At 44.1% G+C, this 23712-nt stretch overlaps 5 protein-coding genes across 5 annotated transcripts; 3 read left to right on the forward strand and 2 right to left on the reverse strand.

Moving 5' to 3' along the window:
* Window positions 1-9969: 9969 nt before the first annotated feature.
* CCR75_007319 (uncharacterized protein) lies at window positions 9970-12117 on the forward strand (the record flags this gene model as incomplete). Its single annotated transcript, XM_067965380.1, has 1 exon — window positions 9970-12117. One exon carries the CDS (start codon window positions 9970-9972, stop codon window positions 12115-12117), a length of 2148 nt encoding a protein of 715 aa, XP_067816884.1.
* A 96-nt stretch (window positions 12118-12213) lies between these two features.
* Window positions 12214-12573, reverse strand: CCR75_007320 (uncharacterized protein; the record flags this gene model as incomplete). Its single annotated transcript, XM_067965381.1, has 1 exon — window positions 12214-12573. The coding sequence occupies one exon, from the start codon at window positions 12571-12573 to the stop codon at window positions 12214-12216; it is 360 nt and encodes a 119-aa protein (XP_067816523.1).
* Window positions 12574-12871: 298 nt separating this feature from the next.
* CCR75_007321 (uncharacterized protein) lies at window positions 12872-14590 on the forward strand (the record flags this gene model as incomplete). Its single annotated transcript, XM_067965382.1, has 1 exon — window positions 12872-14590. The coding sequence occupies one exon, from the start codon at window positions 12872-12874 to the stop codon at window positions 14588-14590; it is 1719 nt and encodes a 572-aa protein (XP_067816522.1).
* Window positions 14591-15924: 1334 nt separating this feature from the next.
* CCR75_007322 (uncharacterized protein) lies at window positions 15925-16141 on the forward strand (the record flags this gene model as incomplete). The annotated part of the gene is made up of 2 exons (XM_067965383.1): window positions 15925-16053; window positions 16082-16141. 2 exons carry the CDS (start codon window positions 15925-15927, stop codon window positions 16139-16141), a joined length of 189 nt encoding a protein of 62 aa, XP_067816521.1.
* Window positions 16142-22893: 6752 nt separating this feature from the next.
* Window positions 22894-23178, reverse strand: CCR75_007323 (uncharacterized protein; the record flags this gene model as incomplete). The annotated part of the gene is made up of 2 exons (XM_067965384.1): window positions 22894-23040; window positions 23071-23178. 2 exons carry the CDS (start codon window positions 23176-23178, stop codon window positions 22894-22896), a joined length of 255 nt encoding a protein of 84 aa, XP_067816520.1.
* Window positions 23179-23712: the final 534 nt, after the last annotated feature.

Below are 23712 nucleotides of genomic sequence, written 5' to 3' on the forward strand. Positions count from 1 at the left end.
TCTTCGTGAATGGCTTACGACATCCTCGCATACCCACCCAATTAAAGGATCCTCTAGTTTAAGGGGGGTGGACTCGCACGAGCAGAACCACTTCTGGCTCGTGCTCATCACGCGTCGAAGTTAACAACGACGCGAGTGATGTCGATTTCTTCGACATCGACATCCAAGGTGAGAAAGATCTCATGGCAGTACGCACAAAGCGTACTCAAAAAGACAAAACAAACGAGTCAGCAGAGGAATTTCTGATAACTCGAGAATCAATAATCCGTTTCGTTCAGGTTCCATGCTACGCAGTGGCCCTTCAGAAACGGAATGCAGACAAACATGGAAGAGCAAATGTTCATTCATTTAAAATTAATGATCTAGTGCTACTCTCTACGGTAAACCTACCTTAGCGTGTAGTCACTAATGTGGGTAACAGTAAACTACTACTCAAGTTCATTGAGCCTTTCCGTGTACTGCATCGCAGAGGCAATGCGTACACAATAGACTTGCCACGTAGGATGCGAACGCATCCTACGCGGTTTCTTCCGAGGACGGATCTGACCACCCTTTTCAAAAATCCCTAAAAGATTCTTGTGATCGCGAACCAGATTCTCATGTTGAACATAGAGTATCTCATGCCGGCTCCGAGTGTCCTCGAAACTGCGATGAGCTGACGACAGCTAATCATGAACAGCGTGATATTTCGGTTTGTACTCCAACATGGAGTACGCACTCTTCGAACAATCTTCTAACCGCTCGATATAGTGAACTTGCACTGTCTCTCCAACGAGCGACGTTTGCCACGCTCGTGGTCATGTCCCTCCTCCAAATCATGGAGTAAGCGATCGATTTTGTCGATCTTCGACTCTAGATCCGACACACGGTTCAAGTCTAATTTTTCCTCCTTCGCCACAACCATTGATGGATTCCCACGGTGGTCAACGTTTCCTTGTGGAGCTAATTAGAAACCACCGTGGTGTGAAGGGGCGGCAAACGAGTTATCTTGTTCGCTGGCGCGGTTATCCACTTTCACATGACAGCTGAGAGCCTTGTTCAGAGCTGGTTGTTGACGTTGAGGGGCTCGTCCGTCAGTATGACGAGACCCATCCGATGGTTCAGAAGACCCTCGAAAAACATGCGCCCCTGGCGCATGTAAATTGATTGCAAAACGTCAATCGCATCGCGCATCTCGATGCGAGCCCTTCCCCAGGGAGAAGAACGGGAATAGACATCGCCTTTTACCCTCTTCGAGTTGTCAACACAACACGGACAGGGATCATTCCACGTGAGGCATGGAAGCCCTAGCCTCACGTGACAACCGATGCAATTTATACTTTAAATCAGTTGGAGTTCGTTTCTCAAACTTAACGCGATTTGCGTTTAGTTTTTGAAGCCAGGCTTCGCGTCCAATGTCTTTGACATTGCGAATGAACGCGCTCCAGGTTTGCATAAGCGAGACTTAATCTCGCTTATTGTTGCCACTCAACCATCGATGCTTAAAAAAGCATCGAGATAAAAATCTCTCTCACGCGAAAATTCTTCGCGCTGGGATCAAGGCCATGTAGTTTGTCACAATAAATAAAGGATATTTATTGTGAGGAGTAGTTTCTCCAGACAAGCTATGGATTAGCCTTTCTGGCAAAAGCCATGGCTTCTTTTCAGGGGCGAGATGAGACATTTTATTGTCTTTTTCACTCCCCTGAGTGGTACCCACTGAAGCAGGTGTACCACAATAACTTTTCTTACGATGGCTTACGCCATCGTCATCACCTTGCACAGAAACACGTGCAGGTGACCGTATGGGAGATCGAACGGGCGATGAGGAATCATCCTCATCGTCGGAGCCAAATAGACTAAACTATCAGAATGAGTCCTCTCCTTCGAAGGCTCATAGTCAGCCGCCTGATGTCTATCAGGCGACTGTTCTATTCTCCCCGAGTCGGTCATTTCGTCCGACACGCATTCGTAGTCGACCTCCAAAGAGGGGTCGTATTCACGTGGTGAATCACTACGTGCACCCGCAACATCTAGTGTTGCGCGAGTATAAGATACTACGGCGACGTTCCGTCTGCGGCAAGAGATAACAGTGCGTCACCCGCGGCTGCATGAACCGCAGCCGAAAAGGCGCAGCACTATCAACACCCCGCATGAATTTGCTCTTCATGCGAGGGAATTTAAAATGATAATTCTGCCCAATCAACATCATTTTTAAATTAAGTGGTCACATAGTGACCACTCCATCCAATTACAGTCAAAGTGATTGTCGTTTAAGGGAGGGGTGATGTAAGGGGTTGTATCGTTACATGAAATTAACACTTAAAGGTTGTTAATAAATATATTATCTAAAAGGTAAAGAATATTTGCAGGATATTACTTTATGTAGTAATGTTCAGATTTTGTATTCATAAATAGGTATAGACCATTATATCTATTTATTCCGCAGACTAATCAGCTGTAGAGATAAATAAAAGAGAGAGACAGATAAGAGAAGATAAGTATTCAGTTGCATGTTTAGTATTAGTTATAATAAAGTTAGAGTAAACAGATAGAAAGAAGAGATACTTAATTATATTGATACAGTTTTCATTTAACCCTCTTAAAGCTAGTTACCTTAATGAGAAGTCTTTCTCTGCACGTACTAGAGTACGTGACGTAAGCCACCACTTGCAACTGAAGCAGGGCGAAGTGGACTTGTACTGAAGCAGTACAAGTCGTTGTGCCTTGTTACAGTAGTTGTCTTGAAGAGTAGTCTTCCTTTGCACGTACTAGTGTACGTGAAGTAACGTAAGGCACCACTTGCAACTGAAGCAGTTCGAAGTGGACTTGTACTGAAGACGTACAAGTCGCAGTGCCCCGTTGCCATAACAGTGGCTGCATTCACGGCCGTGTGGAAACGCATATGGCAAATCCTGAGCAGCATATGCATCACCAGCTTGTGGTTGCAACGTAACAGCGTGACGTTCCAGCAAGCTGACGTGGCCATCGCAGGCAGCGTGCATGAAATTTGGACGACCAGCATGACACAACTCCTGTAGGCGGGCACGTCGTAATGCGGCCACGCTCTACTTAAGCACACACCCTAGCACAGCGAGGAAGCGGTTGTACCTGCTTCTCTTGCGTGCAGTGAGGTAGTTGTGGTGGGCGCGCAAGCGACCTCACCCAACATACTAAGAACTCTGGTAAAGTGTCGTCACGGGAGCGGTAATCCGTGTCCTCGTGCGCACTTACTAAGTAGGTAGTAATTTTCAGACTGATTTATATCTAATAGAATTAATTACAAATACCTATTTTTACCAATTAAAATGTTATCTCTATAGATATCATTTAATATGTATTGCGAGCGTATCTTTACAGATACCTCGCGTACTGATGACGCTAGCCGTCATCCCTCCTAATGTGAATGCACCCATGTGCATCACATTCACAAGGGTTGGTCGCAAATGTGCACCACACCCGAGTGTTGGGTCTAATAACTATTATTTAGTAATTGACCATCCCCTTAAGTACCAAATGTACTTAATGGGGACTGTGTAACATTAGGGTAACTTTAGCCCGTTACACCATCCCCCTCTTTAAGAACGAATTTACATTTTAAAATTCGACAAAGAGGAGAAAGGAACTGCGAGCAGCTTTACGCGCCGCTAGTTCACTCGATCACTCTCGCGCACGTGTTTCCATACACGGCGCCCAAGATGCCACCTAAAAGGGGCCACGTTGGTGGGTCGTCTGCGAAGACGCCCACACAACCTCGCACTAAGCGCACGCGCCGCGTTAATTCGCCGGCTGCGTCTAATGCCTTAGTCGGAACGCAGACAGCCACTGCGGCTGTCGCGTTAACAGGGCTAAAGGATCCATCCCACTTTAACAGTGAGGATGTTGATCCGTCGCTCATTGTCGACTACAATGAGTCGACACCGTTGCCGTCACCTCATAGTAGTGATGCGGACAACGAGCTCATGAGGAGTGATGATGCGGCATTATTGCCCATCCAAACNAGGTGACAAGCCCCGTACAACCATCGGACCGGCGTTGCTGATCAGGCTTAGGATTTACCAGGCATCCTGCAATCATTAATGATCAACTGCCTCTAGTATTGACACCCCAAAATAATTTAGCCGTGGTCATAATTTCTTACTTCGAGAATTCATATATGTTATAGGCGGATGACACAAACGGCTTATTTGGTACTTCAATTACTAAAAAAGTTGGATTTTTTAAAATTAATGCAACATTATGTAATCCCAAGTCAGAGAAGACGTTTCACAGTAGGGAGCTCCAAGGTACTTCCTGATCTTCTACTAAGAACCAGACCCAGTCTTTTGTCAACAACTGCTGACTGTTGATGTTGGACATTTTGTGTACGCTCAAACATCTTTATGACGTTTGAGTGTAATCGTTTTAAAACGGACACAGAAAGTGAAACCTCAGCAGTCGGTTATATGAAGAGAGAAACGACCCAGGCGAGACCATCGTAGTGCTTCTACGAACGCGTAGGTGAATGCATGTACAAGTTTTCTAACGACTAATATACTTTCCAATTTACCCCTTGACTATAAGTTGTCTCCTCTGCTATCTAACCCCTTTAGGTTATGAGCCCAAGTACGATGGAAGCAAACACCATTCTAAATGAAGACAATTATTTTGTGTGGGAGTTTAACACTCGAATGAAGCTCGCAAAGAAAGGTTTGCTGGAGCACCTCTTCACGACGGAGTGTCCGGGTAAAGGCGACGTTAATGCGGCCGCCTGGAAAGTCAATGACATGAAGGCTTTTGCAAATGTGTGCACGATGATCAGTCCAAGTCTTCAATCCATGGTTCGATCGGCAGAGTCTACTGCAGAGGCATGGGAGATTTTGAGGAGCTTCTTTCTTCGTCGAAGCATTCACAATCGAGTCCAGATGCGTCGGCAACTACATGATTTCAAGATGCAGAAAGGTGTTAGTGTGATGGAACACTTCCTTAAGTTTGATGAGCTATGCTTGTCGATGCAAGCTATCGGAGACGAAGTATCGCGAGATGAACAGCTCGTTATCCTGCTAGGAAGTCTGTCCGAAGAGTACGACCAGATCGTCAAGATCATCGAGAACGTGACGGATATAGATCTGTTCATGGCCAAGGAGATGCTTCGTCGCGAGAACGAAGGAATCGTTCGCAAGGACAAGAAAGAACTTGCATTAAAGGCTACAAGAAGCGTCAAGGGCAAAGTCTTTCGGTCGAAGGAAACAAGAAACAAGTTTACCGGGACGTGTTACATCTGTGGCAAGAAAGGTCACAAGAAACAAGATTGCTGGAAAAATTCTGAAAAGAAACAGAATGAAGAACAAGCGTTCACGGTGAGTGAACAAGAGGGTGAAGGGTGGCTACTTGACAGTGGTGCAAGTAGCCACATGTGCCCGTTCAAGGAAGAGTTTGTGGAAGTTCGATCACTTGATAGAGTAGTTGACATATCAATTGCGAATGGAGAAACAGTGAGGGCCGCAGGAGTTGGGACGATTCGAGTTGTATTGAAGAATCAGAAGCCTATACGTATCGAAGACGTGCTCTACGTTCCAGGATTGGATCGTAAACTTCTGTCGATTTCTGCATTGTCTGCGAAAGGACTTCATATAACGTTCCAGAAAAACATATGCGAGATCAGAAACCAACACGAAGTGGTGACTCAAGTGACTCAGAAGGGGAAATTGTTCATTCTGGAGTATGAAAAAGTTGAGTCTGCAAAGACATGTCAAGAGTTAAGCGTTGCCAAGCCTGTGAGTCCATTCATTTGGCATGCTCGACTGGGACATTTGCCAATGAAGGCATTGAAAACCCTCAAAAATTGTGTTGAAGGTTTCAAGATGACAGAGGTGTCTGATGATGTCAATCATCGCGATGACATATGTGAAGGTTGTGTGACCGGCAAGTCATTGGTTAAGACTTTTCCGAAGTCTAGTTACGGTGAAGTGAAGACGACTTCTCTGCTACAACTAATTCACAGCGACGTAATGGGTCCAATGGAGACCAAGTCGCAGGGAGGAGCAAGATTTGTTGTTACATTTCTTGACGATTTTTCCCGATACGTAGTCGCATACTACATCGCGCATAAGTCGGAAGTTGTCGATAAGTTTATCGAGTACAAGATGATGATGGAAAATCAATTGTCAGCTAAGATAAAGTGTATTCGCACCGATAATGGTGGCGAATACATTAACAAGCGCTTTAATCAAGTGTGCAGGAATGCTGGGATCATACATCAAACAACAGTTCCGTATTCTCCACAGCAAAATGGAATGGCTGAGAGGATGAATCGGACGCTGACGGAGCGAACACGTTCACTGCTTAATCACATGCAGGTTGAGAAGAAATGGTGGGCTGAAGCCATGAACACTGCGATATTCATTACGAATCGTGTTACATGTGCTTCTCACCCGACAAAGACTCCGTTTGAAGTTTGCTTTAAATCAAAGCCGGACTTGTCGTATTTGCGTGTCTTTGGATCGCAAGGGTATGCACACATTGATAAAGCCAAACGACAAAAGCTAGATAAAAAGGCATTTCGATGTATGCTTTTGGGCTACGCACAGGGCGTAAAGGGCTACCGTGTTTGGAACTATGATTCTAAGCGGCTGGAAATTACGAGGTCTGTGGTGTTTCAAGAGCTGCCTAAGTCTAAATTTGTGGAAGTTGTTAGTGGCCAAGATGTCACTCAACATATGAATCACCATGACGATGACGATGAGTTGCAGGTACAATTGCCCTATACGTCAACGGACAATAGACAAGAACCTATGGAGGTGGACCAAATTGGCACTCGCACAATTTCACCCCCTAGCGAATTTGACTCTATGAGTCCATGTCCAGATATCTCTGTCTGTCCGGATCCCGCTTTTGACATAGATGACGTCAGCATGGAGCCGTTTGATGTGGATATAGATACAGAGCAGGCCATTGTGCCCAGAGGTGGACTGAACAATATCACTGATTGCTCGGAGATGGTACCATCTCGATATGGCGGACACAATGAACCGACTGCGTTGACACCGACACCCAGTTCGAATTCTCAAGCTTTAATTCCACTGAATCATTCTGATGCTATCGTACCTGTACGTGATGTCAACCAGGTAGATCGAGCACCAAAACGATATCGCATCGACTATGAGCAAGCAAATGCAGCTCTGGAGGCCCCACTTACATACCATGATGCGATTTGTTCTCCTCAATCCAAGATGTGGAAGAATGCGATCAAGTCTGAATTAAATGCACTTATTCAGAAGAAGACATGGAGTCCGGTGAACAAAACTCCTGGTCTTAAGGTGATTGGAACCAAGTGGGTTTTTGCCATTAAGCGAAATGAGCATGGAGAAGTTGATCGATTTAAGGCACGGCTTGTTGCTTTAGGGTATCGTCAAACCCTTGGTGTGGATTACTACGAGACGTATTCACCGGTCGCAAACATGAACTCTGTTCGTGTATTTCTTGCCGTGTGTTGTCATTTCGGCATGACAATACGCCAATACGATGTCGACACAGCCTTCCTAAATGGCGTTTTGGAAGAAGATGTATACATTTCTACGCCTCAGGGCGTCGACATGGACCCGAGTCAAGTTTTGAAGCTCAACAGAAGCTTGTATGGTTTAAAACAGGCTGCTGCAACATGGTTCAAGACGATTTCAAACGTGTTTCGAAACATGGGTTTTGTGCCATGTGTTACAGACCCGTGCGTTTTCGTTCGTCAATATGGACACGGATCGTGGATTTACGTAACGTTGTATGTCGACGATATGCTGATTGGAGGTACTTCCGTTAGTTTGGTTGACAAAATTGCCGATGAACTTCAAGGTCATTTCAAGTTAAAGACGCTAGGCAGTGTGAGATTTATTCTCGGCATTGAGGTGGAGTATGCACAGCAGGCAAAGAAGCTCAAGATTAGCCAAGGTGCGTGTATTGACAGAATGGTCATCAAATTTAACCAAGTTGGAGCGAAATCGGTCAACAACCCAAGTGTGGAAGGTCAAGTCATGCTCAAGTGCATGGAAAAGGACCCGAAGATGGAGAATCGACCCTATCGATCACTGGTCGGATCACTTCTATATGTGGCGACAGGTACAAGACCCGATATTGCGTTTGCAGTGGGTCGGCTGAGTCGTCATTTGGAAAATCCAAGTGAAGAACACTGGAACGCAGCCATTCGTGTGCTGCGCTACCTAAAGTCGACTGCGACGCACGGAATTTGCTATCGTAGTAAACAAGGTGACCTTAAGATGAATGCTTTTAGCGATGCAGATTGGGGCAGTGACAAAGATAATCGACGTTCGACATCTGGAGTCATGGTGATGGTCAATGGCGCTCCAGTCATTTTCAAGTCGAAGCTTCAAGGCAGTGTATCACTAAGTACTGCTGAAGCTGAATATGTGGCACTTTCGTTGTGCATTGACGATCCCCTTAAGTACCAAATGTACTTAATGGGGACTGTGTAACATTAGGGCAACTTTAGCCCGTAACAACTCCGCGTCGTAGCAAAGCGAGAGTGCCGCAGACCCGATACGAAAATACAAGGATCCCGTCTGATGCTATGTCAACGACCGTAGCCAGACAAGCCCGACAGCCGTCACCGGAGGTGACAAGCCCCGTACAACCATCGGACCGGCGTTGCTGATCAGGCTTAGGATTTACCAGGCATCCTGCAATCATTAATGATCAACTGCCTCTAGTATTGACACCCCAAAATAATTTAGCCGTGGTCATAATTTCTTACTTCGAGAATTCATATATGTTATAGGCGGATGACACAAACGGCTTATTTGGTACTTCAATTAATAAAAAAGTTGGACTTTTTTTAAATTATTGCAACATTATGTAATTCCTAGTCAGAGAAGACGTTTCACAGTAGGGAGCTCCAAGGTACTTCCTGATCTTCTACTAAGAACCAGACCCAGTCTTTTGTCAACAACTGCTCACGACCGCACCGGTTCAAAGACTGGTCACGCTTCCAAGACCTGGAGTGCGAGAGATTTTTCATCTCGGCTCGAAACCTAATTTGCAACCCTCGCTGAAAATAAGTACAGTTTCTTTTTGATGACCTACTTATAACAATCAAGCCAGTCCAGAACAGCATTCCGGTGGGTGTAGGCTTCGTGACGCCACGTACACGGCATTAAAACTAACGCCACAGTTCTTAATAAGTTATATAGCTTGAAGAGACCAAGGTGTCCGTTGTTCGACATTCTAAAGGCCACTCTCACAGCTTGTGTAGAGAGGTAGAGACACCGAGATGATGTATGAGAGATGGGCACCATATGCTGGCAAAATGATCGAAACAACACTAGTCCGATCATTTCCGAAAAGGATTGAATAAAAAAGAAAAAACTTCGATTGATTACTGAAGTATAGCTCCGTAAAAAGCGAGTTTAGCCCCTGAGGCCGCTCTTCAGTGAGATAAATTACGCGTCCTTCTCTCGACGGATCAGACGTTTCTTATACGTCTTTTGCCTGGATTCTCCATTTAATTACATAGAGATTGTCGTCACGAAAGCTGAGAGGCTTCATACAGAACCGCACACCTGTTATAGTGCGTGAGACTAGGACCAGACTTACAATTCCACTTTTTATGACCGTAGGCTTCAGACCCGAGCACAATGCTACAACCTTCGTGGCCCAGCTGGTTTCTCATTCTGCGCATCGCTGAGACCAATAGTGTATGCAACAGACTCGAGATAGACGTCACGTTACTAGTCATTAGCCGGCTATCCCGGCTGTTTTGCTTGGTGTATGAAAAGAGGCGTCAGTCTCTATAGCTTGGTCAAAACCTCACGCAGGACTTGCACGTGGCTAAGCTCTTCGTCGCGAGGTGTTGGCGAAACTGGACATACGACACAGGCACGCTTATCACCACGACCAATACGCAAGAGCGAGGTGGGAGGGTGTGCGTTCTCCGAGAGTCTTTAAGCTCCTGCTTTCACACTGTATCGGCAGCTTTCAACGCCCATCACTAGTTCGTAGGTTTCTATGAATCGACCCCATGCGTCTCGCTTTCGGTCGTCGCTGTTTGCATTGATTTTGCTACTACTAATGGACGAAGCACAATCCGAGACCTTTTCTACCTTTACATTCGCAAACACTACTGTGGAAGCATCGACAGCCACTGACGTGGCGGTAGTCTCTGGGGCGAATACGACAGCAGAGGGTATTGCATTACCTCCTGCAGTTAATGCTTCCACGGCAGCACTGCCAGCAGCGTTCGAAGAAACGACGGGAATTTTAAATCTATCGGAAGACTCTACAATCGTTTCTATCGATCCGACTACCGAGGTTGAGACACCGACTATAATCCCTGCAGCAATGGAGCCGCGAGAGTCAGTGCCAGTAGCTTTGGATGTACTCGAGCCTCTTACGGCAGCTCCAGAGGCAATGGAGCCTCCGACAGCACCACCACTGGTGGAAACCGTACCGCCAACAATAGCTATAGTGGCGACAGAACCTCCAACAACTGCTCCAGTAGCAACAGAACCTCCACCAATTGCTCCAGTAGCAACCGAGGCTCCACCAATTGCTCCTGTGGCAACAGCACCGCCAGTGGTGACTGAGATTCCTGCAGCCCCTCCTTTCGAAACAATTCTAGCAAGTCCAGCTGCTCCAGTCGACGTCGGTGTTCCTGAAACACGTCCTCTTCCTTTTGTAGTCCCACATCCCGACTTATTGACGTCAATAACTCCAGCACCAGCCAGTTTGCCACCAGATCGTCCTGCTAGCCAACCGTTTGTGCTTTTTCAACAACCCCCACTAACTCCAGACGTCGCCATTGAATCATCAACTACGGCATCTCCGTTGTTGGAATCCAATACCCAAGCTGAAAAAAACCGGTCTTTTAAAAATATTGAATCGGATCTTTCCAATTCGAGTGATTCCGAGAACGAAGGGCAGCCTTTTGACGGCAGTGAAGATGGTAGTGACTCGGACGTTCCCGATGAGAGCCAAGTCGTAGAAGAGAAGAAGGACGAGAAAGGTTCGTCTTCCAATGAAGAGGAGTTAGAGTTCTCTTCTAACGACAGTGGTGGAGATATGAGTCATTTTACATTGACTCCAATTACAGCAGATGATGTTGCGACAGAGGCTGACCGGGATTCTTCTGATCCTACGGACAATAGTGAATCTGAATCCGTGCACGCGTCGACGTTATCGGGCAAGCGTAATTCCTTTGGTGGCTGGAAACTCGCGCTCGTAGTTGTCGCGGCAGTGTGCGTTGTGTTGATCTCCGTTTACTTTGGTCACAAGCGCTACGTCCGTAATGCAATGGCCAACAAACGCGATCGAGGAAGTTCCGAGCAACGCGCACTTGATTCGTTCTTTCGACAGAATCGTGTGACGGTCGCGCGTGACACGGGCGTGTCATCGAATCATTCGGTTCCAGACCCTCCGACACCACGCAGTCAAATTGTGGTGACCATGCCATTTAATACGTCGCATACATCCGACTACATGGTGGACTCGTCTAGTCACGTGTCGAATCGAAGGTCTCGACAAAGCATTTATGAGAGCACTTCGGCTCCTACGAAAACTACTCTCAACAATGAGTACAAATCCTACGCACGTTCGTCAAGTCCTTTTCGATTGGATTCGTCCTATGTCTACGCGTCAAAACCCTTGTATTCGGATGTAGGAGAAGAATCGATTTTGTTGACAGACAAAACAAAGTCACTTCTTCAATGTCCTTCGCGTGACGAGACGGTGGCGCACATGCATGAACGTGCGTCCGTTGCTAGTTCCATTGAAGAACCTCGGGATCCGTACCGCTTTAGTAGTCAATTTTCTGTCTTTGACTCGTCGTCTGCGATGTCTGTTGATAGTGACACGTATCGTTTAAGCACTCCGGTCCCTGACGCCCCCCGGGCCACGTCGTTACCAAAGTCGGAGTCGAATCATAGTTACCCTAGCAATGGTCGTATGAGCGACACACGCAGTCAAATTAGTTTTGACGAGCGATTTCCGTCGGAACGCTCGCGCACTGATTCGTTGGGAACGGATTTGAGCGTGACGGACAGCTTTGTGACGATCGATTCTTTTCTCTCGGTAAATAGCTATGCGTCAGAGACAATTCAAGATACGGACGACGGTCGAGACTCGGATTCGTTCGTACGGAGAGAAAACGAATTTTAGACATTGATCAGTGCATGTCTTGCTAGCGTAACGTTTGTAACCTATTTAGAACCAAATCTTTGAAAAACAAGTCGTTCTTCGCTATGTGTATTGATTTTAAACTGTCGCGAGGGCCGCGACCACGCGATTGCGAGTTTGTAGCCCTTTCACACCGAGCTCACGCTCATTCTTTAGGCTAAGGAGGTAATTATCAAGACCGCCAATCTTGTCTACGCAACGCAACGTGTGGGTCGTGACATTTAGCCCCACCTTTTCGTCCAGCGCCTCCGAGTAGAGAGTTTTCCATTGATGATTGACCTTCCATGCGCGGCGCGTGCGGCGCTTAGAAAAGGATACGTTGTTCCCAAATGACTTGTCGCGGCCTGCAAAGAGGCCTCGCTGAGCACGGCCAGACACATGCTGGCGCTTGGCCGCGCGCGTAAACGACTGGAGGAAGTGCATTGCCGTGGACGCCATTATTTGGAAGCAAAATCCAATCGGAGAGCGACGAAAGAAGGTTATAATCCAATATTCTTAGAGAGAAGGATGACTGCAGACAAAGTATATATCTGATACATGGTAGAAAAAATGTAAGATTTTTAAATTTATCTTTGCACCGTCGACCCTTTTAAATATCAAATATTAATTGCTGCAGGCCTGATATCTACTCCGCAAGATAAATATACTATATCCTAAAGGTACAATAATTGGTTATAGGCTATTCTACTTTCAAATTTTATTGATATTCATCGCTTTCAATTCCGTTTTTCTGGCAATGCTCCAACACTTTTTCTGCGCTCTCTGTGTCTTGGCGTTGCTGGCATGTCTTCATTTTGTCGCAGCGGCTGCTGTGGCCAATCGACCTTTATTAAAAATGCAGCAGAATCGATCCCTCGCTTCATCTGTTAAAGGTGTAAAAGGACTTATTGACGTTTTTGGTAGCACTTTGCCGAAAACTGCTGTCGTGGGAAACGATCTTCTTAGAATCGAAGGTGATGTTAAGAATAGTGTGAAAAACGCAGTGGAGTCGTGGAGTACCATTTCGTCGAATTTTCTCAAGATGACGTTGGACGAAGAAAACCTAAAGACAATCGAAGGCAACGTTTTGGCGAGCAAGGCCTTTAGAAGACACATTCTTAAATATCTTGAAGCGTCCCAACACAATGAATTGGCTTTGAAAGTGATGGCTGGTGCTTTAGACACTCACTATGGTACCAAAATGCTGGCCACGCATTTAATCGAAGTCGAGTACAATAACAACTACTTCTCGCCGAATATTGTACCTCATCTCAAAAACGCCATCTTTTTCCATTGGAAACAGACAAACTCTGTCGAAAACTTCCGTTTGAAGCTTAACTTCAATACGGAAAAAGCAAATGGTGTCCTCGACCATAGATTGTGGTGGTTATTTATCGAGTTTGAAGCACCTCACATCTCTGCAGATACACGCACAATGCTTCATCAATACCAACACTTGCAAACGACAGAGCTGCTAGTCAAAGGTTTACTTATGGCTGAACCAAATCCTGATATAGCGACTTATCCTCAAAAAATGTTGCTGAAAGTGTTAACCGACTGGGAAGATAACAACCCCAAGTCGCTGCAAGATGCACATGCATTTTTCATGTCAGCAACAAACGATCCAACGTCAGTATCATTCGCGTGGCTTTTAAAGTACGCCCGTCTAAAGGAAATGCCCATATTGTCTGGGAAACCGATGCGAGTTTTGTCATTAATTGACGATATACATCTGGAAGAAGCGTTTAAATACGCCAAAACAGCAAACATTCAAAAAATAGTTGGTAAAAAGATGGCATATGTCTGGAATCTAAAGGGTTTGTCGCTCTTCCAGGTCAAGAGTATCCTTGATCGTCTCACGAAGAATCAAGCTTTGTCGGATGTAAAGGTTACCGTACTGCTTGCGTTTGTGTCCTACTCTCAGCAACGGAATGCCGCTAAAAAATTGTATACTCAGCTTCAACGCTGGTTTGGCAGGAAAGAGGTTTTGCGATTATTTTTCGATGATACGTTGGGCTTTGATATGAGTTTGAAAGAGCTTTTTCGAAAGCTGGAAGAATTACAAGTTGCGGATTGGGAAAAGTTTATACTTAAGGACATTGTCAATGATTTTCAACTTCAAGATGCGGGGGAGACAATTTTCGAGACTTCTAAATTGTTGGTCTTGCTTAAACTTGCAATTCGAAAGATGCGCGAAAACGAAGACGAAGTCATGGCTTCACAAACGCTCTGCGTACTTTTAAAAGAAAATTTAGGAGCGCAGTATGATTCTGCTCTGCTTTTGGCGAACGCAAATACAATCTCTTCGATCTCTGTTTTGAACCCAGCGGTGAAAGAGTGGTTGCATTTCTTTCAGCAATTAGACGAAGGCAAGCTTTCTGAAGACTTGGCCAGTAAGATGTCGGACAAATATGTTTCGTTGTTGGAAACATTAAAGAAATTAAAGCAAGAGCCAATACTCCATCGCAGTTTCTAGCCGTGGACCACTCACTGACCCTTATCTCCCTCCAAACATCATTACGATAGTATGACCGGTAATAGGTTTGAAGGAATTCCCGATTAACTAATACCTATCATTTGCATGTACTGTGATGAGGAGTGCATTGTTACTGCTTACTCAATTTGGCCAAACATGGGCTGCAACCTTGGCGTTCGTTCCCTCCTTAGGCAATTAGATTGTACGAAAAGAAATACAAGATTCACTCTGGTCTTGAATTGATAAATACGAAGCTGACCATTAGGCTTTAATTGCGTTGTTTAAAAGATTATCCATGGTTGGATCCCATGCGTCATTACTTTCAGGTCAATCGACCGTGAAGGTGCTGATGCCGTAAATATTGGGAGTCATCCGAGTCCAAGCGGAAGAATGCACGCAAACCCAACGATCCATTGCGTCTAACTCGCTGCCATCCTTTAATCCAACGAGACAGCCCCGTTAAAGCAGGTAATTGTCAAAATCGTTATCACCAGCTCGATATGAATTTAAGTGTTTTGAAATCGGTGCGAGACTTCGGCAAACTTCATTAGAAACGTTGCTATCTTACATTGACACAGGTGCAAATTTTGGGATGGGCGCTTTTGCATTTAGCCTTTCCGGCACAGGTAAGCATATTGGCTAAAACTTAAGGATTTCATTTAGGTCGCTTTGTGTTGGCATTCAATTGTGATAAGCATTTTATATTCCAAGCGAGGGCCCAATTTTTTATCGGCTGTGTGAAGTAAGTAGTTAATTGTCTTTCAAAGCGCGCGCTTTCTGCCGTGTCCTAGCAAATGTTGTAGAGCGTCGTATTTTTAGATTTTAAAAGCTGCTGTCAAGTTGCAGGCACTTACGAGTGACAGCAGCCCCGCCATCACCATAACTTTATTGGAAAAATGATAGAATTAAATCAGGTTGTGAGCATATTCGGGACGATGAAACTAGGCTACGTTGTCAAACTTTACCGATAACTGAAATCAACTGCAATGGTTCTTTTGAATTCCGAATGGATTGCGCAAGTGATGCTAATAACTCACATTTACGATGACTACGGAAAGCGTGCGTTGACGAGCGTGCTTGTAAGTTTCGGTCAGCTCAAGCGAAAAAGGACTCAATTGTTGGGTCAAGCAAATAATAAAGATTATTATTTAATTTCATTACTAACACCAAATATTGCATAAACTCGTTCAAACACCTGGATTTGTAAGGGTGGATTCCGGGCACTTTGGCTTAATGTGTTGAAGAAGGCATTATGAGTAAATTTTGGACTGGCAAAACGAAATTCCGCTTTAAATGGCCAATGGGTCGAAAAGACATTGCAGCTGTATTGCGCCATGTCGCTTTGCCACGGTGTGGTGCTAGTAGGCGCGTATAAAGAGGAAAGATTTAAGCGCATGGTGCATGCTGAGGATCAATGCAGTTTGAGCGGAGCACATGCGATTTTTTTACTCGAAGGCTTTCTAGTACGAGCGTGTATATGGTGTAATACAGTTCTTGAATGGCATGAAAGCGTGTTTACACATTTGCTTTGATGAGTACTCAATAGCGTGAGATGAAAGTGAGTCACTGCATTTTTTGATGGGGCGACGAATCCTCCAAAGATTTGGAATATGATGGAAAAAGACTTTAGATTGGGGTAGTGTAAGTCGCCGTGGTATGGTCTTTCTTTCGCACGATACATTCTAAACGGGCCATATCGTCGAGCACTTCTTGTTGTAATTGTTGGATGACGTGTCCATCGTTTCGTCCTTCTTACTTTAATCAAGTGACAGTGAGCTCGCGAACACTTATGTCAATCTCTTGCGAGACTTAATCGTTCGTGACGATGTCATGTCCTCTCTGATCGAAATTTGCTCAGAATAAGCAATTGATTAAGTGCACAATATGAAGGTAACTGCACTACGTCATATAATATATATATTTACGTGACTTGAACGGTTTTTTCCTAAGCATTCTTGAATACAACGGCGACCATTCTGATTTTCCAATGTCGAATAAGCAGGCGTCTCATTACTGCTCAAAGTGATTGGTATCTATAATATTGTGGGGCTTTGAGGCTCGATCGTATCGAATGAATTTTTGTGATTTTTCATTAAAATTGCTTGAAAGTCGCTTGAATCTCCCTCTTTTGGCGACATCTGATTAAGACAATAGTCTGCTTGAGTACGGAGTCAATATCGAAGACGGCAATTGGCGTTCGTGGGTGCGATCTATTTCGCAGCTGGACCTCGAGAGCTTCCAATAATTTTACAGCTGAGGCTGTGATGGCAGTAGTATAAACGATGTGTCACTTAGAGCTCTTTCAGAATGGCTTTCGCAGCACCTTCTACTTGTTTTGGCAGCGGCAAGACGATGACTTAAACTTTAACGATTCACTAGCCTTCAGAATTTGAAATGCAAGTCTCAATTTCTTGCCTGGCATTTCACCCGATCTATTTGAGAATCCATTCTTTGTGCTACGAGTGCAAGCGCTCACCTAATGAAATGATAATGACGCCCAATGCAGCAGAAAATGGGTTGTCGTTTTCTGTGATGATATCGATACCACGCGTTGTGTTCGATTTGTGTAGAACCCAACGCGTGGTACTATATTTACGAGAGCACATCGAACAAATAAGTTTGGGCTCCGTGGTAAGCACAGATGTGAAAAAGGGCGCCAAGAAACCAAAATCTCGTTTTTTTCGCAAGCAGTATGAACGTAGATCGGTCAGTGGATGATGTGGAATAATTGCACGTTTTAACTGGGTCCGGTCTACATTAGCGCAATGATTGTAGACCATTGTAGACCATGAAAGGCTAAAATGTACTGCACACGAAAGAGGGTTGGCTCGAGATGCTTGCTGACTATTGCTTCATTCCAAAAAATTATTTGTATCGTGATCAACAATGATCGTGGCGACAAGTATACAGTCTGAACGCTATATGATTTTATTTAGTGCACTCTGTAGTGTCAGTTGCAGCAATCATAACGCGCAATCGAGGCAAACCTTGGAATGAAGTAGCTACGATATCCACGGTTTCAATTCGGCCCTAGCTTTATCTCAAATGAAAGGCACTTAGCATTGTGACGATTTATGTAGGGCACGGCGGAAGGCAGGACGCAAGCCAAGCAGATGCCTTGTAATGAATGTGAAGCACATTTGAGTTAAATAAAATGGACTACGACGAGCTGAAATTGGATAAGGAAGTGGCATTAACAGCCGTTGGAAAAAAAAGCAGCAGTGAAATGTTTTAAACGAGAAATTGCTAACGGCTTGTTATGATTGCATTTCGATAACGCGAAGCAACTCGACAGCAAATTCATGCTACAACAACTTGAAACGTTTGCGGCCTTTTCAAGCAAGAGTTGTGTCTCAGGCACCTGCAGTCATCTCGTGCTGACGAAGCGCCACGGAGATATACGTGTACAAGGAGGAAGCATTGCTTGTCAAATTTTATGATTGTTGAAACAAATCAAACTTTTTTTAATTTGGAGACTACAGGATTCATCCACGTGTCGAAGAATTATCTCGTCACACATTGGGATGCTTTGCAATTCATTGTACAAGCTCTTGACTGCAGCAAGATGAAGCTGGTAGCTTAAGTACTTGTTGCACCTCAAATATACCCCCTCGAGTATCCTATGCGGCCATGACCTTGTAAAGGTACTGTTGGGACTTGAGGCACACAATGCTGGTAATACATTGTCGATGACTACTATGCCAAGAAATTACATGATGTGGCAACAGCTATACGCTTACATATGGATGACAACGATTCGTACCGTCGCTATTAGCACACATTATACTGAAAAATACATATGTGCAGACACAAGTAGTAATTACTACGATGCAGATATCTTGCAAATTTCGTCTGCATGGAGCTAATTTAATTGTTTTGTCCCGACAAGTGAACATTTTTCTTTGCGCGATGCCGTTGTCCACTATAAGATATTTGTGATGTCATTCGATGTTTGACGCAAAATAAAATCTCCTATCCGAACAAAGATATTTCCGATAATGGGTGTCAGACTTTCGGGCTCCCATTACATCCATTGATTCATTGAGCTGCTATTGAACTCTGCTAGGGTAAACCACAGAACATAACGAGTCTTGTAGCTAGCCCATACCTTCAATATGCTCTTCGTATGCGTCTGGACCGAAACTTTTTCCCATAGCTCAACTAGATAAGTGGTCATCGTCAATTTGAAAGCCTCGAATCGCGACTCGTATGTTATTTAAACGCTTTTAGTGCCGCATTTGTCTTTCATTGCTCTGCACGCAGCAGCTTAAAGCGCATATCATAGACTAATACGCACTTTTGCGACCGATTTCTTGGGTGATTGGTTGCCGTTTTACTCCGTGACGGCCTTTTCTTAATTTGCTGTCCAGAATTCATCCATTTCCAGGCCAGTAGCTATGGCGACTGGCTATTTGTTGCAGCTATTTCACATTCTAAAACTCTGGATAAAAGCTTTCTGCTCTCTCCTACGTTTGTCAGCGCTAATTAAATTGCGGAAAAACGGTTCCACTGCTTTTAAGTAGGCGCTCTCTTCATATAATTACACAGCATTCTCCATTTACATCGCATCTAAAGCATGTCTTAAATTGGCGTAATAGCAGCCACTACTTGCTCAGTAACTGCTTCACAAGAACGTTGCTCTAAAAAGCGTTCGCTAGGATGATATACTTAGCTTGTGTATGTTTACAGACCAGCGTCTAACGACACGGCAGAATCACACTGCCCGTATCGTGCAGAAGCTTCCGAGTAAGCGCAACAGGCGCAAAATTGGCTTGGAGATTACTTACGTCTGCAGTTCAATGGTCGGCAGCTTTTGACGCACGTTCTTCCTTTACTTCGTCAACTTTGTCCACCTTGTCGACGTATTTGCTTGAATGATCTGCCGCTGTCGAGCTGGTATCTGTTCCGAGTTAAAGTTTACTACCAAAGAAATAAAGTCACCATAAGGACAAAATGTCGTGAGAGGATGGAGCAGAAGTAGAAGCGTGCTAGGACTTCGATATCATCAAGTTGTGCCTTTCGAATCAAATTTACAAACACCTGAGCATCAAAAAGTTGACTCGGTTTGTGCAAACTCAGCCTCAATGATGATATTCTGCGAGCAAATTCCTTAATCCTCGCTTGCACCAATCTGCCATTATTTCCTTCTTTTTCGCTTAAGCTTCATTTTGCTTTTGCACCATTGCTAAAGCTTTTCATTCGCTTCCACATCCTTTCCTTGCGTTCATGTTCGTTGACACTAAGGTGGCCTTGCAGCTCCGCAACTTGCTCACGTGTAGCCCACAATGATGGCACACCTACATTCTCTAGTAAGTTGCTAACCTTCAAACTGCGCACGCTTCTTAGAGAACGATGCCATGAAATGACAATTAACATAACGATGTCCTTACGAGAGATGTGTATTAAAGATCATGTGATGCTTTTGAACACGTTGCAAGTAAAGTTAAATAGCATGATGGAAGGGATTACTACTAACTAGCACGTCACGGAATGTTCCAGTGACACTAAGCGGAATCAGCTTCACCAAGATTCAGCAGCATCATCGGGAATAAGAACCTTCCATGGACCCAGCGAGATCAAGCGTATTCGTCAATTCATATGCCATATGTGCCAATGCGTTATCAATCGGCGTACCACGTATGCTATAATAGAGCTAGAGAGATATTCCTACGATATTGGAAGCCTCCTGAAGCAAGGTTCATGGTAAACATTAAGGGAAAAAAAAATCTCGCTAAAAAAGACCTGCTTCATCAAGCAGCAATGTAGTTCGTCTTTAGAATTATCCACTGTTACACACAACGCTTTACAGCTTAACAACAAGCTTGTATGAGTGAGGTGATCATCATCTTTGAACAAACTAGGCACATCGCCCGAGGCAAGTAATGCATTCATACACTTCAGAAATGCAGATTCCAGCACATTTAATTCGTCAAAGATGAAGCAGATTTTCTCGGCTTCACAGCCACACTGCGTAAGCACAACACGAAGATTATCGAAATTGTACAATGTATAGTTCCAGGATTAACTTGATTTAAAATTTACATTCGATACATTCAACTAACAAGGTGAGGCACGACAGTATTTTCTAAAGGCCTTTTCTTCAACAAGAAGCATGTGGCCAGTGGCTGTTAAAGTACGCGATCAATGCGAAGTTCATGGTCGATGACGGATGAATTAACCACAAGCTGGAAATTAAGCTCTTGTTTATTGAAACACGGAAGGCGAGCACAAAAACCATCACTTTCGACCATCCGTCGTCACCAGGCCATCCATTAAATGTCGTAAAGCTACGTCAAGGCCATATCGACTAGTAATTCAAGGTCAATTTCGTATTCCAATGATATCAAAGCTTCGTACAGCTTACGCATCCATACCGACAGCTTAAAAAACAGTGTAGTTAACGTTGTTGAATCTTTGCCGTGACTTTTATCTGTTTGTTATCGCGATAGCGGGTTTTGACTGTAGCATTTATCGCTTACAAAACGAGAAAAAAAGCAGTTTGCTAAAAATTAGAACGGCTTTTTATCTCGCGGTGAACAGCTCTGCAAACCGTCCAGAAAGTTTACGCATCTATTATATTATATCGTTCTTCGTTGTGTCAATTGATCAAAACAAAATTTAATGGCCGATTGTCGCTTAAATGCGAAGACATTCCCAATAAGTCAAATCATTCCAGGTATTAACTTGCCAATTCAATATCAAGTCCAGTTTCTCCTCCCGTGTGTAGATTTAGGAGCATTGTAATGTCACCGTCTCGAAGCAAAGCTATCGATCGACCAGACTTAAATGAACGCATCTCAGAAAAAATTAATGCAACTAGTACGCAGTGATGTACCAGTCGGGGTCTCGTTTCAGTTCCAGATGCTCATGAGCTAGTTTTCTGAAAGTGGCTATCCCATGCGTGACTAATTAAACAACGTAAGTGTTACATGGTGACGGCTGGTAGACTAAACTGACCTGCGTCACATAAGGGCTAAGTCTTTGCTTTACGACTGCCCATTTGTGTAATATCTTCTTTTGGTTTCAGATCATTATGGTACCCACGAAAGACCTTCAAATCAAGATCTGTATACCACGCTTTGTAAAGCTGCTTCTTTTTTTAGTCTCGCTCGCATGTTCCAAAACTACCATTATTGCTTCCCTGTTGGCCAGTGTTATGGATAGTTAAACACTCTATGAAAGTGACAACGAATATAAAACTTTCGTAACTTAAGAGGCCATGTTTTTTTGGGCGGGTAACTAATCTCAATCTCAGCTTGATACCTTGTTCGACAAAAATAAATTTTTCAATTACACTGCTATAAAATTAAAGCTCAAAATCTTGCGTACCTGAACAATATTCTCATCGGAGGCCGGCAATTAGTGAAGCTCAGAAATTAATTCAAGAAAGGTTAACAAAATGTCGCTAGACTTTCGGCATCATCTTCCAATTGTCATCGTCAAAATTAAGATAAAACGTTACTAGCATCTCCAATCTTAGACTATCTGCTTGAAGTGAGGCAATAGTAGAACAAATTATCTAGTGTATTCGACAATCATGTCTCACAATCTGTAATTGTAGGTATGACGGCCGAATACGCCAGCTTTGTCGACGATCTCGTCGTCGTGAAGGCTTTCTTAAAAAAATTAATCATGTGTGGTGAATATCACAAACAATTTGAATCCTGGACGCTATCATTGACTCGTTTTGGATGCTTCAAAAAAAATATTGCGATGATGAACACGACCGCAAGCTGCCAGGATATTATGTCGAGACCACAGAGAGTACCATATCAATATTAGCAAAGTATATTGAAATTGATTTCAAGCAATTTGAACAAACCCCAAATCTTCAATAGACAGTGGGAAAAAATCACCTGTACAATCACGATGATACACGCCTTATTTCTTCTGTTGATAATTGTTGGGGGTTTTAAAGCCTTCATCATGAAGAATGGTCTTTCCAAATGCATCATAAAAAAATGGCACCCAACATCATGAGCTTGTAGACGTCCTCACCAACTACACGTCAGATTTAAAATGAGATAAGTTGCATCTGCTAAGCCTGAAAGCGCTAGCGGTGTCGCCTAGGACACCATGAAAAATTGGGCTATCGACATCTTATATTAATATCCAAATTTGTAGGCTGAAATCGAGTTTTATTCATTTGCAGTACATATATATTGATAGTTTCTATCCAAGTCCTTCTTTACTTGAGTAAAAGCATGTTTGCATCAGCATCAAGCCATGGGCAAAGAACCAATTGGTCAGGTTACAATCAAATGTCTCCGTCCCTTTCGAGCCTGCGATGGCGATGTTCATTCCTACTGCTCGGCGTCTTTGTCAGTCTTTTGCAAGTGCTTGCCCGCTACAACTGCGGTGGACATCACGTACCCTTGATACTTACTCACTTTGGAATTCATGCATGCCATGGAGATTTCAAGCACTCCTCCCGTATCAATCGTCACATACTAAGATTCATCTTCGTCACAAGCGCGTACGGGTATCGCCTCAGGCTTACACGAACTAGATCGCCGTGATTGCGTCACCCCAACTTCATTACACGACTTTGGGTCGCGTGGACCCTTACGACTCTCTGGCAACCGCATTCTAAAGTATAGCTAAGATCACATGCTTCGATGTGGTCACCGTTGTCATTGATCAGCTTAATTATACAGCAAATGCGAGCCCTTCAAGCGAATGGTTTTCCTGTCAGATCCACATAAAACCACGCGCACCACGTCGTCAGCTTCTTATCTACATGTGATGCTTAATGGTCGTCTTTTGTGCGAAGAATTGTTGAATTTAATTTGATGCGTCGAGCAAAGTCTTGACGGATGGCGAAATTTTACGAGAAATGCTTTACATTTAGTGAATGACATGGATGGGTATTTTAAGGAGTTTAAATCGAAAGGGTATCCAAATGTGATGGATAACCAGCACATGCAGTCAGGTAGGTACGTCGTTAATACTGGCGGCTACTTGCCGCGCCGAACATATTTCTGCTAAATACGTATTTATATCAAATACATGTATTCTTCTTCCGCACATGTGGCAATTGAAATGTCAAATGTACTTAATACAAGATTTTGGCACATGCAATACTTCTACTATACGCTCCCGGTTTGATCTTTTCGCTGATT

The sequence above is a fragment of the Bremia lactucae genome, linkage group LG14 (genome assembly GCF_004359215.1).
Source record: "Bremia lactucae strain SF5 linkage group LG14, whole genome shotgun sequence".
Lineage (NCBI taxonomy): Eukaryota > Oomycota > Peronosporomycetes > Peronosporales > Peronosporaceae > Bremia > Bremia lactucae.